This window comes from Lathamus discolor, chromosome 5, assembly GCF_037157495.1.
Source record: "Lathamus discolor isolate bLatDis1 chromosome 5, bLatDis1.hap1, whole genome shotgun sequence".
In the NCBI taxonomy this organism is placed as follows: Eukaryota; Metazoa; Chordata; class Aves; order Psittaciformes; family Psittacidae; genus Lathamus; species Lathamus discolor.
In genome coordinates this window covers 43,291,153-43,314,761 of record NC_088888.1, presented here as the reverse complement: position 1 = coordinate 43,314,761, position 23,609 = coordinate 43,291,153, and the positions used below count along the sequence as shown (strand labels likewise).

At 39.9% G+C, this 23,609-nt stretch overlaps 1 protein-coding gene across 5 annotated transcripts in view; it reads right to left on the bottom strand.

The window, feature by feature from the left end:
* Positions 1-23,609, bottom strand: part of MTHFD1L (methylenetetrahydrofolate dehydrogenase (NADP+ dependent) 1 like) — a 156,937-nt gene that overhangs the window by 7,675 nt on the left and 125,653 nt on the right. The window contains exon 27 of one of the 5 annotated variants that reach the window (XM_065680564.1): positions 7,604-7,770. The exons of 3 other annotated variants lie outside the window; for them this stretch is intronic. In XM_065680564.1, coding sequence (XP_065536636.1) covers positions 7,732-7,770 — 39 coding nt within the window. In that variant the 3' untranslated portion in view covers positions 7,604-7,731. Of the gene's footprint in view, positions 1-7,603; positions 7,771-19,104; positions 19,194-23,609 lie in introns of those variants that run through there. One more of the 5 variants, XM_065680563.1, reaches the window with a different exon arrangement.

The following is a 23,609-nucleotide window of genomic DNA, read 5'->3' as shown; positions in this document are numbered from 1 at the left end:
TGATCTAGCATAAGACACTGGCATCTGCATACTTTAAAACATGTAAATAGTTTCATGAACTTAAGTTACAAAGTTAACTATGGCCCTGCTCAAGCTACTTATACCAGTATTTACAATCGGCATTTTAGCAGCAATTAAAGACGTGGGTTACATGGAAATCTTAAGGAGCAGGTCTGCAATAGCTTAAGCCTCTTTAAATCAGAGTTACTGCAGCTTCTCACCTCCCCCACCTCAGGACTCCCTCCTTCTCCCTTGAAAAGGAGACGTCTGGAGAGCAGGTTCAGCAGAATAACGCTATTTTTCTATCAGCTGGTTCACCTTCTACTCTTTCAGCACCTCGAGCCAGGAAGGGCTTTCCCAGCACTGGCACAGGGGAAAGGCTGCAACTGTGGGGCAGTTTTAAGGCAGGACCAGCTTGGACCAACCCGAACCACTCTGTATTCACAGAGTCTTCCTAAGATGACAGAGGGAAGCCCTGGATATTTCACCAAGTTTCCACCAATTCATGGCACTCATTTGGGCTTAAAGACTCTGTAAACCCTTTTGACACCTTAACTTCAAGAGGTGGAGGATGGCCCTGCTATGTTAGGCCCTATATTAATGCCTAAAGAGATGGAAGACCTTACAATCTCCGGAATAAACCTGGAGTTCAGCTTAGTTCAGCTGTTTGTTGGCTAAGAGCCTTTATGCATTAGAATTTATATAATAGATGCTAGATTTTGAGGAACAAAATTTTAGCTGAGGCAAGACAGCAAAACTCTTTAAAGTTGGTGGTTGATCTGACTCCAGGAGGTAACTTTCAAGCATGGCTGTGTAGAAAAAAACATATTGGCTTGAGTACCAGAAACACTCCAAACACAATAATCTAAGGAAAGGGTTAGATTGGGGTATGTTTCACGACGTGAGCTGAAACCTGGTGCTGAAAGGAGACAGTTTCATGATCCTCCCTTGGAATTGGCTATAGCAATCATCTTACTGCAGCCAACCTCATTCAACACACTGAACTGATGAAAATGCACATTTCTGTGGCCAGGGCTGGTTGGCTGATGAATTAAATCTGCATGACCAGATCACCACCTGGCCACTTGCTGCAGCGCAGAGGCCACAGCATGCCATAGCCAGCCATCACCTCCCAGTAGAGAGCACAGGGCTAGGCAGCATCCTCCCTCTGTCCTCCCTAATTCCTCAAGGGGAACTAGGGTACAAGTCAGCTATGGCCAAAGGCAAGTTCTAAATTGCTAATTGGCCTCAAAAGAGGAAAAATAAATGACCACCAACCTAGAGGTTGGTGAGAGAGAGAGCCAGAGCTACAGAGAGCCAGACTTACAGGCCCCCATTGGGCTGGAGCAGGATGTATTTCTTTACGTCAGCCTGCTCTGCTGCATACACAGTGATGGAGTTAGCATCTCTCACACGCTTTAGCTTCACTCCAAAGCTCATGTAATGTTTTTCCATGGTGGGAATACCAGCAAACTGTAAGATCTCTCCACCACAGTTTCATTTACTCCAGAGAGCTCTGCTGCCATTTCAGAGGTTAATCCCAGGCTGGGAAGGGGGGAAAGGAGTTTGGGGATTACCAGTGCAGCCATCATCTCACTTGAGAGCTAGCTCTGAAAAAAAACAATGCAACTAGTTTTTCTCGTGGACTTCTTAGTACATTTCCTTTGTTTTTAAATATAGTCCTTCCTGATCTTTTGTTATTGCACACAGTAGGATTAAAAGACAAAACTGTCAGTTTGCATTGACCAAGCCCTGTCACTGATTGCATGACATCATTTTATTGGCTGACATTGCCTTGGCATCTTAGCTAAGTATTAAAACACCTTGCTAGTATTCTGTATCTGTTGGCCATACTAGTTGGAGTACTACATCATTAGGGTAACTGAATTATTTACTGTCTCAGATTCATCCCAGTTTCTGAGTTAGCGCTTGACAAGAAACTGCCTTAATGAATTAAATCTCACTGGGAGGGGAATGAGCAAACTGCCAAAGACAACTTTCTGGTTACTCTGTGCATGACAGTTCTACAGCCAAAAGTAAACTCCCAAATTCCAGGTCTCCTCCCCCCACCTTTTTTTCTAATGTATCTACAAGCTTGGCCACTCTTCATTTTCCCTTTATAATAAAAACTAGAATCACTTTAGGGAAGAGGGTTTTTTTGTTCATTTTTTTTAAGAAAGCTTAAAAAAAGTCCTACATTTGTGTTTTGGATTTGGTTTTCTGTATTTTTTTTTATAGGCCCAGTTCCACACCAGTGTAACTCCACTGTATTAAGTTATAGAAATCTATTACATCTATAAAACGTGAATATCAAACCAATTTATTGCCAGTTCAGGGAATACAACTATTCTCATATTGAAAACCTAAGTCAACAAAAGGGAACAAGTTCATCTGAATTAAAATTACTGCTGTGTAAAATGAAGTACAAGGCAGAAAAACCTGCAGAGGAAACACTTTGGGACAAATACCTGTGTGAATTACAGAATGGAAATAAAACGCATCCTGTCCTTTTCCCCATGGCCCAGGCTTCCAAACAGGCAAAGCCATGCAGATTTACGAACATTTCTCTCTGCTCTCATTATTTGGACACAGAGGTAACATGTAGAAGAATCTATCCCTTTTTCATTACTTCGAGGTCAATAGGAGGAGATGGTTGGCTGATGGAGGAGATTACTACTGAGTATTCCCTCTCCAGCCCTCCATTTCTTTCCTGCAGCAAAAAAGGCAGGAGAGAAAGGAGGTCTCAGTCAGCTGAGAGGTTGAGGCTTCAGCTGACTGGCTTTCCACTTGGCTGCGGGCTCAGAATGATCCTCTTCCCTCTCACTGTTTTCCATTATGCTGAATGAAGGCATTAACAAAGGAGTTCACAGGCTGGCCTTAACCCCAGCAGACATGACCCAGAAGCGTCCCTCTCCCTGCCCTGAATAACTGGAGGTAAATCTGCGCACAGAGCAGGGGAGATACTAACCTGCCCCCGGCTGCAGCACATACCATACCTGCACAGTGGCTGGAAGACTACTTCCACCTCTCCAAGGGTTTCTGAGATAACTACTTACTAAAATTACTAGATTTCTAAAACTTGAGTAAAGCAGAATGAACAGTGAAAACTTGAGTAAAGCAGAATGAACAGTGAAAGAGAAAACATAAGTCACGCTGGTAACTGACAGGTACGAACAGCATGAAAAAAAACCCACAATTTTTCAGTCATAGAGCGACTTTCTAGGTATTTCCTACAATACACACCCCCTCTTATTGCATGGAGATTGCACAACTCTCCACTCTCATATAACATCACACAGGGTGTCTGTGATAAAAAAGCAGGGCAAGAAGCAGTGAATGATAACACATTATCCTTAAGACTGCAAACTGAATTTAGGCGTCCAAAATAATCAGCACTTAATTTGACCAAAACTGTTACTGTCACACTACCCTAGGAGAAGGAATATGTAAGACGCAAACTTTGTATCTTAAGACTTAATGCAATTCATACGCATGCTTTATGCAGGGGGGAAAAAAAAGTTTTTTTTGAAGAACTCATCCAGCTGTTTCCCATAATATACCATATAGGAATTAATAGCAACTAGTTTAGTAGGAACTCACTGGAATCAACCATTTTCTCTGCAAACTGTGCAACTGTCTATACGTCCATGAGAGCAAATCAAATACAGAAAGATGATGTGAAAAAATGCCTATTTATGACTATGGCACCCTGTATGTTTAGGAGGCAAAAGCAGCAAGTCTTACAGTTACCCTGAGGATCATTTATGCTCCTGGAAATGCACAACTGATGGAAAATAAAACGCAGTTATGAAATCCTGAAGGCTACTGTTATTTATACTAGCCATTTACAATCTTCCAGAAGTTTACTTACATGACTAAACAAACCCCCCCTCTTTCCCCAAAACGTAAGGAGCTTCCTTATAGAAGGAGGATGCCAGTTATCTTTAAGGAAGCTATATGAATGTGCTGTTCCACACCCTCTCCAAGAACACATCCACTATCACTGGAAGAGTGACTGAAGTTGAGCTTCACTGGAGTTTCATATAAGCACAGATATGAGTTGACTTGTAATTTCAGTTAGCTATAAGTTCTACATAACAATTGCACAGTCAAGCATTAAGACTCTGCTAGTCAGGTTTGCTATGGTCCCAAGAGGATCTATGCTGCTAAGCTTCCTTTGTTATCATACAAATACCTATCAGTGGTTGACATATCCTGCCTTTTACTTCAAGTGTATATCCATACATACTTCTTCCTCACTCCCCGCTTCATTTACCTGTATGAAAAATTCTAATAGGACCTGAGATCATTTTAACTGGGTTAGCACAATGGCATGATTTGCAAAACAGATGGTCCTGAGGAATACATCCAACATCATGTTTAGTGTCTTTTTCACCTATAAGACGTGTCTGTTTTACAGACATAGCATGGTTTCTAACTAGAGAAAGGAAACTAGAGGAATCTGTACTTACACAAAGTATGAAAAACAGAAGATTAGAAGATAACAAAAAACCCAGGAAACAGCCTATTGAGGAAACCTAACTATTCTGGGGTTATGGAGTTAAATGTTGCGTTTGACAAGAAGTGCAAGTAATTCGCATTATCTAATTCTAGCCTTTTGTTAATTAAACAAGTTAAGGCAACCCACAACCATTTCAAACTTTAAATACTGCAGAAAACAGATGTTGTTTCTCAAGAGAATCCAGCATACACATGACTGCGGATACTCCTCAATAAAGTCTGATGGGGTGAATTGCACATCCCACATTCCCTCAGCAAGAAACAATACAAGAGGAAACTCAAGAGATTTATAAATAGCGCTATAAACCTGCATGCATTATGTTCAATGTGCCAGAATTTCTTGGAATCCTGAGGCACGGCACGAAGGAGCTATGCTTGAGGTTTTCAGTAACGTTTCCTAGTCTGACTTAGAGCTCTGAAAGACAGATTCATTACCAGAAATTTGCTCCCCTGCAGTGTATCTGCCATGTGAAGCTGAAAGGAAGAGCTTTCTGCCCTTCTGAAGAAATCCCTCCAGGTCTCCAACCTTGCCTGCCATCAGGCATTCTACCTTTATCAAAATCTTTGTCAGATTACAGCCACTGACACTGGTGCTGGACATGCACTGGAAACTGGAACCAGGGAAACTGTAATCCGTGAAGTGGGAGAGGGAGATTAACAGAAACACCACTGCACTGCATGACTGGAGGAATGGGTGGAGATCTTTTTACTGGATGCCTTAAAGTCCCTGCACTCTTCATTTTATAGACCTATACTTGAAATTTTTCATGAGAGTACCCATGCAATGACGGTAGCAGGTTAAGTATGGCACTCTGAAGCATGAGACTGTGCAAACACTTCTAGTGAGTTGTCACTTAGTTCGTCTTCAAACTGGACTGTCCTACACTGCACAGAGGCACTCAGGGTGCACTTAAGAGGGAACCAGGGAAGCTAGGCAACATATCCTAAGTATCTCCAGGATCAGGTTGCAGTTTATTCCACAGAACTGGAAAATTCCCCCACTCTGTAGAGCTCTATCTCTTCAGGGGTAGATCATGTTTTGAATGACAGAAGGAAAACAAAATTACATGACAATGATAGAAAAGAATAATTAAGAGAACAGTCCTGTTTGTCTTGATTAAAAGAAATTCAACAGAATGAATTGGCCAAAACAAAAGATGAACAATACAGCCTACAACCCTACACCCTGGTACTAGAGAGGGGAACAACACCATACCAAAGACTGAACTGACACTCAAGCGACCTTTCACCACCTCTTAAAATCACAGAAATCTCAAACTCTAACATTAGGAAAAGCAGACGCACAAAGGAGGCAAGTTGAGGCTTCCTGGAAAAGGTATCAACCTTTAAAAACTAATAAATTCAGCCTTGGAAATGGCAATGATTTCTAAAAACTCTAATAGCTACATAATGCTTAAGAAAATATTATCTCATTACTTTTCATTGCCTGAAAATAACAAGGATTTCTAAAAGCAGCTAAGCAACGATCTTTAGTCAGTGTTTAAATAACGGTTTACTTACAAGTTTTAATGAAAATTTGCCAAACCTGATGATAGCCAGAGGAGACAGGGAGAGTGAAGCTCATATTTCCTTCTCAGGAAATCTTTAACAGAAAAGGATCTTCTTGCAATGCATAAGAACAATCACAGTAAAAACTCAACATATTATCAGGCTTCAAAATGATCAAAATAATGTTTGAAAAGATGCTGATGCTACCCCAATGTATGCTATAGTATTCCTTGCTCTAAATGGCTCTGTTTCATGGGCATGCTGACTGATACCAGGTGCAGAAGTCCATCTGGCATCAATTATTCTGTTATAATTGTCTCTTAACTTTAATGTTTCCACATTCTTGGCAACTGTTCGATTTTGTGAAACGATTTATAGCAACAAAATGCATGGACATTGCTCTTCTGCTATCAGCATCTGGATGCAGTTCTAAAAGTACTGAGTATTGATTATACAATCCTAACTGACCTTGCTGCCAGGTGCTCAAGTGAGGCAGAAGAACCTTGTGCCCTGTTACATTCTCTGTGGGATTACCAGGACAATTTATTCATGTCCAGCGGAAATAGTCTGAGTCCAAAAGTGATCTCCTGGGCATCCTAAGGAAAAACCCCAAACCCACACAACTGTCCACATCTGTCCAGTAAAGGTTTTGGAGAGGCCTGTGGGTGCATATCCCAAAGGAAGCAGGGATGAGAAGAATCAGTGCTTGGTTGGCCAAGTTCTTAGTGAATGGGTCAGTGAAATATCACTGGAACTCAAATGTTGCTGGCAGTGATGTGCTGAAGCACTGAAGACCCAGAACTGGCATTGTGCTAGTTACTACATAAAATATCTAGGCAGAGATACAATCTGTAAAAGAATGAGCAATTTCCTGGATGAAGTAAAAACATTTAGGACACACATATATGATTGCAGTTTATCTCAGCAGAGTTGTCTCAACTAATTTTCATCTTAGAATTTACAAAACCATACTTGAAACAGAAGAAAATGCTCCCCATAATAACAGCACAATGGGATCAATATTTTAAATTTACTTTAAAAATACATCTCTCTGTCTGAAGTAGCACGATAGATGGTGTTCAGTGGACTATTTTCTCATATCATCCACAATACAGCATGTTTCACAGGGTATTCAGAGCAGTTTTCTGCCTTAGATAGGTTAACTGATAAATAAAATACTACAAAAATGAGATACAAAATCCAAACAAACCCCCCAAAATGAAACACCCCTCCCAAACAACTAACCACAGAGGAAATAAAGGGGGAGAGAAAAAACAGGACTACAAATTCCAGGTGACTTGTTCCAAAACACTTCCCTCCATCCCAGCCCACTCAAATCCATTTCCAGGAGTAATTGCTCCCTTGGCCAAGACCTACATCCTGATTTTCCTTTCCCCCTTGGGCTTTCAACAGAATCCCTGGCAGAGGATTCTCGCTTGCTGCCTCTTGTACAAAATCACCTCCTCAGCCAGAAGAAATCCCTCCCTCTAGCTCACCCCTGATGTCAGAGGCTCCCAGGGCTGTTCCCGTTCTTGGTGATTGTCCAATATATCAGACAGTGCTGGAAACATACTTCTGAGGGAATAAATCCAGAGGATAAAGACATTCCTCTTATGCTCTTTCAGCAACCAGAATATCTGAAGTATCTGATGTTCATGGGTACAAAATACTCCGTCTTTGTCCAGGGCTTGGGTCTCCTGGTTAGGAAGAGGTGTCCAAGCTGTGCGAGCAGGTCAGGTTCTGCTGAAAGCGGAGCAGGTTTTGTGGTATTAGAAAAGGAGGGTCTCAGGTGGACTCATCCCAACTGCCTTGCATTTGTTCAGGGACTGGGCACACATAATTTCCTCTGAAACCTGTTTATTTTGTACCAGTTGTTTCCCTAGAAGGGTCATTCCTCAAACGCTGGGAGCATGTCCCCCTTTCTACTCTTGATCTTCACTATGCCGTTTTGTTTCAAAAGCTTCATATCTTTCATATGAGACCCGCCTTGCTGGTTAGACAGCCTGACATGTCAACACAGGAAAGCATCTGCATCCCAGAAACTGGAGATGGTGGCAGCAGCAGACTATGTAAAACAAATATGTGCGCTCAACATGCAACAAACTTTACCCTTCCCAGTAAGCTATGGTAGGAAGAGCATCAGGAGCATCATCCAGTCATTTCAATGGCAAATTACAACATGGAGAAATCCCAAAAGATTGCGTAACTATGGTGAGTAAAAACATTTAACTGTTGCCATGCTAGCCCTCTTGATTACAGTTAACTAGATCCCTTGATAACTGAGGTAAGTAAAGTTCCCTAAGAAGCATTATATCAGGCAAAGATGATTTGTGTGTGTGTATATGTGGGAAGAACAGCTTCTAAAGAACATAGAGGGATTACGGCAAAGGATGCCTTAAAATTAGTTCTTTTTAACTGTTAAATCTCCAAACTAGCTTGGTCTTATCACTATATTTAAACTATTTAAGTGCTAGTGGTGACCTTTATAACACCAAAGTGTACAAGAATTTTGGAAAACACCTGAAGCAATGGGAGCTGAGAAAGGTGGAAAAGGAGGTGTCTATACTTTGCTAATCCCACCTGAGTTGACATGATCTAGTTTTCTGTACTGGGAAACAATAATGCCTTGGATATACACTTTACAGGTGCAGTCCAACTTTCTGGTCTGTAGTTACCTTGGGAGATGTCAGAAAGAAGAGCCTTGGGGCTTGTCTCCAAAGAATGATCAAAACATGGTGGGCATCACCATGTTCAGTCACTATTATTGTACCATCGTAACGCATCAACCTGTGACCATCTCTAATGTCATTAGTTCAAGCTTCTATATCTACTTCCTCCAGTCATTTGTTGCTTGAATAAATAGCTTAAATGATTGGCTCTTTGTAGTCCTTAACACACATTATTTTGCGACAGACTGAAGCAAACAGGAAATAGACAATTACAAAAAAGCACCTTACATTCTAATTCTGGATGCAGCTGCTTTTTAACCATATGCAATTTCATATCATCTTTCTTCAGGCAAATTACTATTTTGACATGCTAAGTCAATGCTATCTTAGCTGCACTGAAGAATTAAAAAACTTTTCCTTTCTATTTGTTCCTAACCCAAAAGATTCAGAATAGATCCAGTGTGGCTGGATATGAGAATGTCAGATTGTTAAACTGTCTGTGTAAATCAGATATGCTCAGTCAAAAGTCCATCACATATCTCTGCCTCTAGCAGTACATATTATTCAATACAGTGTGTCCTCTAAAATCGTATCAGAACGTACTGCAGTTCCCTTTGACAAGGAAGCAAATAAAAAATGAAGGATATTTCTTAGATCAGCAATTTTCATCCTATTGTGTATCAAACCACGATTTTAAGAGGTCTCAAAAAGGCTGCTGGAGCTTGCATTTCTCCTGGAAAATGGAGAAGCACAGAAATGCTTTAGAAAGGCTGAGAGCCACTAACTTCTGATGAACTAGTGCCTTCAGAAGAGGCACTTTTTTTCTTGCAAGTTGCCTGAACTGCACTAACAACTGTAAGAAGAAAGGAAAAGAACCTCCCCATGAGTGTGACTTAATTCTGTTATGGCAATATTGATTTTCAAAGTTTCTCTGCTTAGGAGCATATTAACACCCTAATTTCTGGTCACTGAGAGAGAACCATGAGTTAACAAATTGTCAGATAAACTTAATTGTCAAATGAAACCAGGCAAAATGTTGTTAACTGACAGAGAGCACAATCTTTACCCTCCAAACAAGCATTCTTACATAATATAACAAAGATTTATATTTTTATATTATAAATAAAATTCTTCTCAAAACACTTACAAATAAGAATTAAATATACAAAGTACATCTGGGAAATAAATGAAATAAGATCTTCATTTTAAAAGGTGAATGAGAAGGAGGCAGAAAAAGTTAAATGATTTGCCAAAAGGAGCTGATGTGCTGCCAGGAGAATGGAACTTGAAACTGGTAACTCTGATTTTCATCTTAATCTCACATAACCAAAACTCAAGAATAACTATGCTAAACAGTTATATTGCACGAAATATCCTTTTATATTACATATTGAAGCCTCTGTATCAGTGTTTTTAAATTAAATGCAACTTTCTCCATTTCTCCCACTTCGCTCAGTATGAACTTGCAGTAAGTCACTTCTCTAACCACAGTTTCTGTAATACAACAAAGGATAACAATATATTAATATAAGCAATAAAAATGATGCTAAACTCTTCAACTAAAATAAAGCATATTTGGAAACACACCTTTTTTTCAGTCTGAAAAACAAAGCAACCCCAAACAGATGTTTAGTGGGTGGCATTCAGTATTTTTCCCAGATGAAGCATATGACAGGGAAAAAAGGAAAAAGAAAAAAATGGAAGGTAATGATAAATTTCTGCATCCCAACACAAAAAGTTAGTAGAACAGTTAACAGAACTCTGTGTTTTGACAAACATCTACTACAGGAATGATCTAGGGGAACTTCTTTTCAAGCATTAAAAATGTGTAAAAGCGCCATGCCATAGGAAGTTTATTTGTGCACAGAGGAAATCATAAAAAGACCAAAGTAAAATGATAAAACAGAAATTAAAAACCATTTAGAATATAAACTCTCTAATGCCAAAGTGAACAAACCAGCAGACAATGTCAAAAGTTTTATTTACACTTATGGTATAGTCCCCCGCCAGCTCCTCCTAATCAAAACAAGGCCAGTCTGTAACGAACTTTCATTTTTTGGCAAACAAACCATTTACAACTCCACTGCTCAGCCAAAGGCATAAAAGATACAACCCACAACATGTTCACTAACATTCAGCCTGCCTCTTTCCCTCTCGGTGACCCCACAAGTGAAGGCCCTCTGTGATGGCACACTGGCCTCTCCTGAAGAGCTCCAGTGCCCCAGCAGTGTGTTGCTACCCACAGGCCTGGGCATCTTTCTTGAAGAGAGGCTGCTGGTAAGCATGACTGCTCTCCCCTGGATGCAGCCATGGATTGTGCTGCCATCTCATCATCAGCATCTCTGCCAGCAGTTGGAATTCCTTTAGTCAATTCCCATTTGAATATTACTTGTTGTTTATTTATGAGAGAACTCTGCTTTATCTTTGCTTCCACATTACATTTCTCCTTTGTCATTGCTTAAATACTGACTGTGAAGCTATTTTAAAATTGATTTTTGGTGAATGTTATTAAGAAATCCAGTTTTTTTATTTTTCCCAGAGAAAAGTAAAGGACAAAGAGCTTCACAAACTCAGAGGGAGCTTCTTTGTGCTGTCACAAGAGCTTCACAAACTCAGAGGGAGCTTCTTTATGCTGTCACAAACATGCCTTGATCCCATTCTGGACAGATTACCTGCAGAGCACTTGGTTTCCTTGTCTACTCACTGCATCACATCTTTACTACAGATGTCAAATACCATGGCATTGAGTTCTGTATTAGTCTGGATCAGAGTTTTACAGTCAGCATGGCTCATTTAGGGTCTCAGGCAAAAAAAGCAGACCTGACATATGCAGTGCCAGCAGCACAACGTTTCTCTCTGGGGCACACAACAAAAGGCTTTCCACCCTGTGTGCCACTGCATGTTCTATCTCCCTTGTGCTCCCAGTGCTTTGCTGCAACTGTGTATGAGCCTGTAGGACAGTGCAGAGCAAGCGCCTGGACACAACACAGAAATACAGGAATGGGAAAAAGTCATCAAAGGCAGATGAAGATGGGAAGTATTTGTATCTACTTCGCTGCACTTATTTGTGAAACATTCTATTTTACCTTCACTTCATGCAGTTCAGTAACAAAAGCTCCTACTGCCCTGCTTTCTACATGTACAGAGCAGCAGGGCATTGCGTATGCGTGGAAAACTGGCGCAGCATGATCAATTAATACAGAGTTACATGCTTTAAATCAGCTAGAAGGCAGACAGGGAGCATGCTTTATCATGTCAGAGCAAATATGCGTGTCCCAGGGTTTTGTCTGTGACAGCGGCTGGTGTCAGATGCTCTACAGAGAAAAGCTGACAAAGGAATCTCTGTCCAACACTGGGAGGTGATAGCTGTAGACAGACCAAATCCTTGGACACTATGCTTAGCACTTTTTTCCAAATTACTTATATTAATTACAACACCGTGTATTGTTGATGGCTATAACCCTTTAGAAGTCTTGTTAAGTTCTTGGCCTCAGTGGCTTTCCTGTGTTAATGACTTCCACATTCTAACCACACATGAGAAAGTATTTCCTTCTTTTATAGAGGTATTAATATAGATGCCTGGCAACGACTCTTCATAGAGCAAAGACATATTCCAAAGAAAAACTGCCAAGATGATTCAGAGATAACAGCAGAGCTCAGGTAACAGCAATTAGCTTTAAGTATACATTTTAAGTCGGCAAGCTTATACAAAATAGTACACATCATACTGTGTGCCAGCTGACGTGTAAAACCGAATTCAGTGTCATGTTTCAGAAGGGAATGCCCACAAATTAATGTGTGGCTGTATTACAGTCTTCTCCTTTTTGAGATTAGGGTCTAGTCACTTCCCCGCTAATTAAATTTTAGCTGAAAAATATAATAAACGTTCCTTTTTGTGGAATCCAGGTTATAATGCAGAAGTAACCCGGATTATGTATGTGCAACCAATGCAATAACCTTCCCAACTGAAAAAATCTCTCTTCCTTGTGAATAGCATGGTTTTGTTCCTTCATTTACAACTTTTTAGTTTCAAGAAGCCAGCTGAACTGGCTGCAATGGCACATGAATAAGGATCTTTACTTTTTTTGCGGATCTGCTACGATTACTGGGGAGGGCAATGAGAAGCCTGGCAGACACAGGAAAAAACCAGCACAGGTCAGGAAGTCATTTCTGGGAGCAGATGTTTGTTCTAATTGCATTTACAGATGGATGCCGTACAAGGGGAAGCTGGCATTTAACAGGTACTGTACTCAGATCCATTTCACTGTCATTAAGGTTACTATTAAAATAAAAAAAAAAAAAAGACTCTGAGAGAGAAAGGAAACGACATACCCAGGGCATAACTCCAAATAACCTAGGAGATGCTCTATGACATCCTTATTACTCATTTCCTCTCATTAGGTTGTGACCCTTGCCTAGCTCATTCTGATATTTATTTAAGGCTTATGGCCTCTTTGGTAGCGAAGACCCCTTAAAAAACCACAGGAAGCAAAAGGCAGCCCTTCACACTACTCTCCCCTCAGACAAGGCTGTGGCAGGCAGGGTGCAGGAGCCCAGGCTCCTCCCCAAGTCAGCACAGATTTACAGCTTCCGGAGCACAGGCATCTGTACCCAAATTGCTGCAAAGAGGGGCATGGCTGCAACCTTGCCTGTCTGGCCATGGTCCAATTCACCGAGGGCTGCATGAGATTTAGGACTGATTAACCAGCAAGAACAGTTGGGCTTGGAGCAAGAGACAGGACAAGACTATCGTCCTAACATCCCTCTCCCTCAGCTATTACTGCCCAAATATCTCAGTCACTACTCAACCAGTTTCTGGACAATACTTTTTTTGTGGAGTGAGATAAGGCAAATCAAAAATAATGATGTAATTTTCTACAAAACACTTAAATATAGTAAACTACAACTGCTGTGGAGCTGATAAACAAGCAGAACACACGTCCCTGCACTTGGGGCACCACCATCCCTCAGAAAGGCAGGGACGGCTACAACATCAGAAATATGATTTTCATTTGCAGGCACATGTCCTTCAGAACCCTAAATCTCATACTATACTACCTTTGTGACTGATATTAAACATGTGTCTGGAAAAAATCAAAGGGCAGTCAGTTATCTTGAACCTAGGAAAATTTAAGAATATTTCTTACTCAAGTGTCAAAAAAAAAATAAAGTAACTTTGTACTTTATAAAGTGGAAAGACTCCAAATCCAGGCAGTGTTCCATGTACCCACAGTGATAAGTAGAAGAATGGTTAGCTACAACACAGACCTATTAAAAAAACCCAACTCCCTTGTAGATTTCTTTCCGTCTGGGAGAATACTGCAATTCTTCATGAAGAATGCCAGCAGCAAACTGTCATGCAGCATTTTCCTTCCTCTACAGTATGTATCTGAGTTAGTCTCAGAGAAGACACCAGAACATCAAAACACAAGCTTTTATTTGCCCCATAAAATGAAGAGGGCTTTATCCCCTTAAAGCCGAACTTTTATGAACATATGCCTGGAAAACAGTACCCCATGAAACCACTAGGCATTACACTGCAATTATCTGGGATCCATCTTGTATACTACTTTTTTTAAAATGTTTTAAATTTTTAAATTGTACTAGAAATCATGCCAGAAGGCCTACAAGAACACACAGTTTTGGATTATTACAGCTTTTGTATCTAGGAAGCAGAATTCAGAACACATCTTTAATGAAATGGACCATTTGGCCTGAACAACCTAAAGAAACAAAAAGTTGCTATTCATTAAAAAATGCCATTTTAAAGTGTATCAAATGTTTTCCAGTTGCAAGGTATACATAGGCTTGGCTAACATTTCAGAGCAGACTCAGTTTACCCAGAAAAAAACCAGCACTTTTTTTCCCGAAATAAGAATGCTCACAGCCAGATGTGCTAAAACAGCCCTTCTGCTTAAATTTCAATGGTACCTCTTTCCAGCATGACACGTGTGCATGTGTGTGGTGGGCATTTGTGAATATATTCATCCATTCTTCCATCCCGGGTTTCTCTTTTTGGCTAGGGAGTGAGGCAAGTCCCTCAGTTGTGCCTATTTTATAAAGCACAAGTAAAGCACTAGGAAAAGGCATTTAAAAGATTTTAAAAGATTGCTGACATTTCCTTTAGCAAAGGTGAAAGAATCCATTCTTCTTATATACTTCTGCAGCAGCACATTTATCAGGAATATATAGAACTGTGGTCACTGACTGTCACAGCCTGCTCAGCTACTAAGGATTCATGTATAGATGGCCTTCTACATTCAAATTAGGACACCTTGCTGGTGAAATACACTGAAATAATACCTTTAAAGCACACCTTTTAGTGAATATGGCCTGTCTTCAAGAGCTCCCATCCCTTGGCTTATCAGCCCAGCCATTTAAATTGGCAACTGGGGAATGGAAACAAAGCTCCAGCTTAGAGGAAACACAATTATGGGACTTGGTGATCCTTATGCAACATGGGCATTTTGCATTACTAACCAACCTAAGCTATTAGGAAGCCTTATTTGCTTGTGCAGACTTGTGGTCCCCACTTTTTTATGCCTTACCATGTAGAAAAGACAAATACGCATTTCAAAATGAGCTTCCTAGGGCTTTTAATTCCAGCTTGTCATTCTACTCCTGAGTGACTTCAGCCGGCAAAATACTGAGCTACTTGCACAGTGCTTGTGCTTCTATTCAACCTGTCGTGGAAGGCAAACCTTCACCACCTCTTAGGGATGCTGCTTGTAGGCTGAAACGCCACTGTGGCCTCTTTCCTTTACAACAATGGCCAAAGCACAGGCATTAGGATAATTGTGATTTCCTTTTTGATTGTCTCAGAGAGGGAAGACTAGCCACTGCACTTTGGGGGCACTCATGTGATTTGATGTCTTTGGGACTTTTTTATTCTTTTTTTTTTTTTTTTATACTGGCTTTGACCACTTCAATAAGCTTCAGTATCGCTTTCAGTATATTTCACCCTCTTACATATATAATCCTTCACAGATTACATGTCCTGTTCACCAGCAGGGGAATATTTGAAGTAATACATCTATTTGTATAGCTGTGTCAGACATTCTTTCTATGCTCTTCCTGTGCTGTGTTTGTAATTATATCTGTCTTTCAAAAATTCATTTAAGGGCTAGTTAATGAAAATGAACTAAATTAGTCTTCTGACAACACAGAGCAGCACCACACAGATGACGTACTAAAAGTTCATAATGGAGCAACGAGAACGAAGCAGAAAAATAGCTGTAAGTCTCTTCAGCTTATTGCTTGTTAGAAAGGATGGGATGTGATACACAATGTGAAACAGCTGCTGCTTTCTAAATGAGGCGAGAGGGAAGCTAAAAAAAGAGTAGAAAGGTAAAATAGATGCAAGTCTTGAATCCTGGATGTCTTCTCCCTTATTCCTAATGAAAAGTATATCTTGGCATATTTTTTGGAGGAACAAGGGTGTTAAATATGTCATAATTATATAACTGATGGTAAAATAGACTATGTTCTTTGCATGAACACAGCCAAAAGAAGGTTCATATAAATAAATAAGTCTGCAACATTTTATCAGAGAAATCATTCTCCTACTGTCCAAAAGGTTTTGTTTTCCAGCAAAAACGCAAAAAAACACATTATACTGTATATTGATGTAATTTTTGTACTTGAATCTATTCCTGCAAATCCAATATATTGTGGTGGGGGAAATGAGAAAAAAGGAGAAGGAATGATGAAAAATATCCTAATGCTCAGGAAGGCAGCCACTACTAAGTATGACTTATTTACCAATAAAAATGAATGTGCAGATATGCATAGGAATTTCATCCCCATGATCTCTTACTAGTTGCTTCTCACTGTTGTCAAAGCATACATATTCTTGACAATGTAATCTAGTTGTGAATGTTTCTGAAATCTGATTTAAATGTCTTACTTTATCCTGAAAATACAAATCCAGAACTGGAATCATCCTTACTTGTAATCTGCCACTGAGGGTGTGTAGGTGTGCAGGTAGGCAAGTATGCCCATATGTGTGGGTAGTTATTCCCACTATTTTGAGTGAATAAGAAGGAAATGTTTTCTTGTCAAAAATAAACTATTTAAAAATAATTGTATAGCAGATTTTTATTTAAAATTTCCTCCAAAGTTTTCCCTGGTTGTGCACATAAGTTCTCAGTTCATGATTTGAATTTATATGAGACTTTTACTTTTTTCTTTTTTTATGGTATTAGCAAAATGATGAGTGACAGGCTGAGATGACAAGGTAAACTATGTTGAAATGCTCCCATCATTTCTTAATTTCTGGCTTGCAGTACCTGTGGTTCACAGTACATTAGTCACAGTGTGTGCTGCAGAATCCGTGTATGCCCCACCCCAAGATTCCAGCACTATAAATTGTATTTGGGGGTGCAGCCCAACATCTTAAAACTTTCCCTCTAATATACAATGCAGCACTTTGTCTTGCTAGAACAGAAATGTTGGGCAAGTTTGCTCAAGCACTCTGCAGAGAGCTAGCCCTGAGAACAGAGCACTTGGGCTGAGTTTGCCCTAGCTTGCCTTCTTGAGACTCAGAGCACAGCTATTTCAGCAGCCACATTTCCCTTTATGGCAGGGCCTTCCAGAGCATCCAGCTGCAGTAATTTAACCTGCCTGTAAAGCAAGGCTGTGTCAAACACATCCTTTCAGGGAAGTTGGGTCCCCCCTCTAGCACTAATCCTCTCAAGAGAAGAAAATCACTTTATTTTACAGAATCAAAAGGAGAAAAATAAAATCACAATGGTTCCACACTGCTGTTTGTACGATCTATACAAACAAGAGGAAGTTAATATGGAACACAAATGTGCCAAACCAGTTACAGTTGATCACACTTTTCACACAGGCACCATTTAGAATTTACCTGCCACGTGAACCATCAGCCAAGACAGGCATGTTTCTTCTTCACTAGAGAATGGACTGTCCCAGCACACCACCCATTCACACCAAGGGACATAAAGGTCTGGAAGCAACACTGCACTTTAAGCTAATGCTCTTCAGCGTCAGAGCAAGAGGAGGTACAAATATTGGGGGTGGGAAGTGAAAACCTCATAAATGAAGATTTCAAGAAAATTAGAATCAAATGATGAATTTAAACACGGTCCATTACAGTTAGCTTGTAAGCAACCAATTAACCTTCTTTCAAGTATCACAGGATCTAAGGACTCATTAAATAATAATACGATACTTTATGCTAGTTCATCAGGTGCAATTAGTAGCACACTGTTCTACTACAGTAACTCTTCCCACTTCACTATGAAACAATACTGAGTATCAACATTTTTGCTGTTAGGTTAAAAACAGGATTAAATGAAGTTGTAACTTCATGTTACTAAAATCAACTAAAACTTACAACTACAAAAAGACTTAAAAAAAAAAACTGTTATAACCAAAGCAGTTGTTACTAAAACCAACACTTCTTTCACAGCTGTTTTTTCCCTGAACCACATTGGGTATAAGCAGATAAGTTCATCTGACCTCCAATCAAACAGCTGCAGCTTGTTGGTTCGCTGTGGGTAACCAGCAATAAATTTATATGATCAAACCCACTGAGGCACTACTGAGATCATTGGATTACGATGTAGGAAAACAACTAACACAAATTTTATAGCTTTCAATAATCCTGTGTGTTTCACAGGCCAGTCATATGAAATTAATAACTGATGATAAGACTGTTTATTAAGGAAGATTCTTGCCAAAGTGAAGGAAGATCTACTAACTCAGGAAACAATCACGGGGGAAAACCCCTCCACTAAATGCTTATTATGCCTGAGACGGGAAATAAATGAATTTAATAGCACAATGGGAAACCAGAAATATCCATTTAGCAGGCGGAGAGTATGAGCTGCCTTTTCAGCACCACAGCTAATATTCCCCAAAACCAGAGGGAAAACTCCCTGGCTGCATGTGGGTCTAGAACGGCTGTCTTCCCTGCTCATCAGTTATGCCCTGTGTTGACATAGCAGAGCTCAACATAATGTAAAGACAGCAAAGCCTATTAGCAACACCATATCTTTGGAAGCAAAAGCTAGCTATACATTCAGATGGACATGCCATTGAACCAAAATTCAGATGTAGCACCCCGCTAACTGCCAACATTGGAACTTTAGGTAGTCCTTCCCGTGCCCACTGTGCCATAATATATACCATCACAGATCTCCACACTGCATGACACAGTGCAATGGGGTCCTCCACTCACACTTTGCAGCCTAGGGAAGTGCTACCTTCAATGCTCCTTTTGTGGAGCACCAAAAAGTTAATTGTTGAAGAGAGTTAAGTAAGCATAAACACAGTTGGAGAAGTTTGTGTTTTAGCAGGAAGATTTTGGCTATCTCCTTTCAAAACTTTAATGTCTCTCACATTGAGGTACCATGATGCTAATTTGACATAATTTTTCTTTGATCCTGCGTTTAAAAATCAAGTTAGATCATAGTGGTGGCTATAATTCTCTTTTCCATTATCATATGTTTGCACTCTTGCTTCATGGGCCTGGAAGACAAGTAAGAAACAAAACAGAAAACACTGTTTCATTGCCAGACTGGGAGGTCGCTAGTAAACAAATTCCAGAAACCACCAACTTAAAAACAGATTTTCAAAGCCTTAAAAACTTTGGGTCAGTGACTAGGCTATAGATGCTAATCCAAAGTTTCAGTTGGCTTCTGGAGCAACAGAAATGTGTCCATCACTACACAGACTTCCAGGACCACACTCCTTCCCTCATTCCCCCCATAAAGGCGCATATGCCTGCCCACTTTCATGTCAAATACCTTGGCCTCCTTCCCAGAGCAGTGTGTGATATCCTCCTTCCTCTCTTTAAAGACATGACACAGAATACAGCTGCAACTACACTGAGATTTGGCTACAAATACCATGTGCAGCCTATCAGTTCCTGGAAATTCCATTTTGACATTCAAAGCAGTATGTTATTATTGCTGAATAAATAAAAGATTACACGACAGCAAAACCAACCCACTTCCTTACAAAATATTGCAATTTTCAAATCAACGCTGCAAAGTATATTGTAAAGGAGAATGACTGTGGGAGTCATAAGGACAGAAAATGGACTGGGCTTGTGACAATAGCACCATTTCCTTTGTCAAACCGTCCATGGTTTTCAGAACGAAGAAAGAAGAAGATCTGCTTTGGGAAGAAAAAGAAAAGTTCAATAATGAGAAGATTTTCAAGGCTTTGCAACATTCAGATACCCATTTGCCCTTAAAAATAATATGACTTTTTTAGTCCATAATTCCAATATATCTTTGTAAAATTTCTATCTATGCAGCTCATTTACTAGAATCAGTTCACCTATGTTACTTCAGCAAATCCTGTGTTAACTTCATCAGACATTGAAGTTCCATGGAAAATGTTTTAGCTGTTAACGAAGCCAGAGGAAATCTTCCTAAACTCTCAATGTCAGTAATATCCCCAAACAAGATGCCGAAAGATTTGCTTCTTGATTGCACTAGCAATTCCTTCAACTGGCAGCTCTGTCCCCTTCACTCTCATTTCAGCCCATCCCAAGAGAAAAGTTCATACTTTTCCTGAATCAATTGTCCCATGGCACTCACTGTCGGTTCAGCAGCAGCAGTGTGTGCACAGCTGTAAAACATCTGGCATGCAGGTGTACAAAACAGCATTTGCTTGCTGTCTGGCTAGTCACCACACATTTTTCGGAAGGATAACAAACAGTTATCATGTAGAAAGACAGATAGTACTGTTATGCTTGCAGTTGTAAGTTACATTTATCTTCAATGTTGTAATCTCCAGAGTAAGGTAGAAGAGTAAATGTTATGTTCATCTATTAAGAAAGAAAACTTTTATGGAAGATAAACATGGTCCTTCACTTTGGTACCAGTAACCTAGCTCGGATCCTGGTTTATTTCTGAGGAGTAAGAGGGTGGGGCTGCAAGGCACACTTTAAATAAATCCCTTTACATAATCTGAAATGGAAAGGAAGAAAATACTTTCATTTACCAGCTTGAACTTACAAGTTAATGCCAGCAATGTTACAAACATTAATCTTAAATATAGCACCAAATTCAGACTAAACACAAAAATCTACAAAATAAAAGTTGACATATGAAAGGCAGCTTACATAAAGCACAGGAGAAAGCATGTTGTCTTCAGCACAAGACATTAGTTATTAGGGAAAAAAAAAAGTAAGAAATTAAATCAATGTCGTATTTGCCAAAGGCTTTGATTGGACAAAATTGCTAATACCAAAGCTGTATTTAAAGTAGTAGAAGACAGACCTACACGGCAAAAATGAGGATGTAACTCACACCCAACCCCTACCACAATCATGGCAGGCATATGTGTGAGCTTTAACACAAGAGCTGCAACAGTAGCCATGAAGATTTCATCATGGACTAATAAGCCACATACACATTCAGAATCCCTCGGCAGCTTGCACTGCAACTGCTAGCTGGATCGTCATCACTACCATCACCTGCATATTCGTTTGCTTACTCACAGTTCAAACATCTTAGATTTCTGCACGTGTATCAGCAATGGACATAAGGTGGCTTGTGCTGTACGTGAATGGAAGTAGCATTTGCTGTATGCCTGTTTGTCTCCAGTAACTCATAAAAGAAACTTGATGAGACTGATAGCATTACGATTCTTGCTACCTGAAACAAGTTCTCCAGCAGCAGTTTAAGGAACAGATTTTCTGATTTACAGCCTATTAAATATATGACTTGGTCCATATGACAAGCCAATATGACAATCGGCTTGCAAACTCAATGTGCTTAGTGTTGCAAAACTCTGGATTTATTTTTTTTCCTGCTCTCTTCCTCTTCTTTCTGCTAAGAAAGAGCACACTCTACAGCAATACAACACCAAATTCAAAATGTGGGCTACGTCCAGCAAAAAATCCAATCAAATTGTCCAAGCTATGCTGAAATCAGGAAACGCTGACTGGTCTTTTGCATTCACTGATGACAAAATGCCTTACGTTAACTTTCGTCAGAAGGTTTCCTTCCTGAACGAAAAGATTTGTCACTTTGCATCTCTCAAAAGCCTCTTGTTACTGAAATGAAACTGAACAAGAATGAATGCTAAATGAATAGTCATGAAGACAGTGAACATAAGACAGTGATTTTGAAAGGAAGGGCAAGTCTTTACCATAAAGCAAACCTTTACAGATGTTTCCAGCATGACAATGGATTGGCAGCATGAGGTGATAGGTGCTTTGGCAGAGAGAAAACTGACAATATAAAATGAAATACGGGTAGGTTATTAAAACAGCAAGCTTTTCTGGCACCAGTGGTTTGCTGAAATTTTAATCAAGTTTCCAAACAGAATTCCTATTTGGAATTAAAAAGGAATGTCTCACCTACTGTCAGAAGCTTTGAGGCTCACTTAATTAGTCCTGAAAACAAATGGGTGCTAATATTTTCTTTAACCGATGTTACACAAACACACCCATATTTCAGTTTACTTGTGTTCCTCCAGATTTCATACTTCTCTATCTCTGTTGTTAAGGCAGCTGGAGTCAGTTAGCAAATGTCTATCATTTTGATACTTACACAGCAATTCAACTATATCCATAACTCTTCATACAGGCTCTGTTTTCCATTGAGTCATCAGTACAGGACCAAGCCTTCTAAGCATGTTAGTGGCAGGTTTTTGATTCAAAAGTAAATGCAAGGAAGATTTACCAGGAGAAGTGAATCTACTTTACGTCCCCCGGACGGTGGGAAAGGTGCCACTCCAAACACTTCCAAAACAGGCGAAAAACAACAAAAACCTTCCTTTTTGCTCAAGAAGTAAGAACAATATTCTGAGGTATTACATCCATTGCTGAATCAGCACCTACCTCTACCTTCTCCTCATCCATACAGAACAATCTACAAAAGATAAAGACCTGAAAAGGAGCTAGTTTTTACTAAGTGGAGTCAGGTGATGTTTCATTTAAAACAGTGAGCAAGCATCATTATGCCCTAATGCACCACCTACGATGTAGCGGTGTTTCATAAACTATTTCAAAACCAGGCTTTGCAGCTGCACGGCCTGGAGTTTATATCATGGGATGATTACTCAAAAAAAAAAGCCTCAGATGCTCTTAAAAGTTTCTGATGGGACACACGAAGATTTTACTTTCAGTTTTGTTAAAGGATTAGCAGATCCCTCCAAGGGGTTGCAGAAAATAGCTAAACTTCAAATTACAAACAATTTAAGGTGTGTTTTTTTGTTTATTGTTACGGGGTTGCTTGATTCTAGTTATCAGAAGTTTTATTAAAAAAACAAACCACCAACTTACACCATTCCTAGTGTTTCAAAATTCAAGACCATGTGAACAGCAGGGAGCTGTTAACCCTGGTGTATTAACATAAGCAGGTTGGAAACCAGTACTAAAGAATAGGTACTCAGTGCAAAAAAAACCAGCTCTGCATTCCTTGCTTTACTCTCTTTTCTACCCTGTACTCAACTCCCCTCTCTGCCCAGAGGCTGAAGATGGTCTCTGGAAGGAAAGGACTGCAGCTTGAAGAGGATGGGCAGCCTCATGGCAAAGGTAGGTGCATTCACAGGAAGTCTGCAGCACCACCCTTGGGGAGAATTTCTCATTCATGGCCAAGTGGCTGGTCCTGTAGACTGTAGGACCTCTGCTAGCTCTGTGTAAGCTAACTTGGGACAGGCAAATCTTTTGATAAGCTTGAACCTGCAGACACATCCAGGTCAGTAGCTTTCTAGTATCTTCACTTTTATGATGCCTCCCATATAATATGCGAGACCCTAAGCAGAAGAGATGTGCTAATCTGGCACTATGCTTAAAGAAATGTTTTTGAATAAACACAGCAAGCTTCAACATCTCAAAGGATTTCAAGACTCAGGTTGTACTATCATTCAAACAAGCAGCACCTACTATTGCTAGTAGTACCAGCCTGATTTCCACAAAATTTG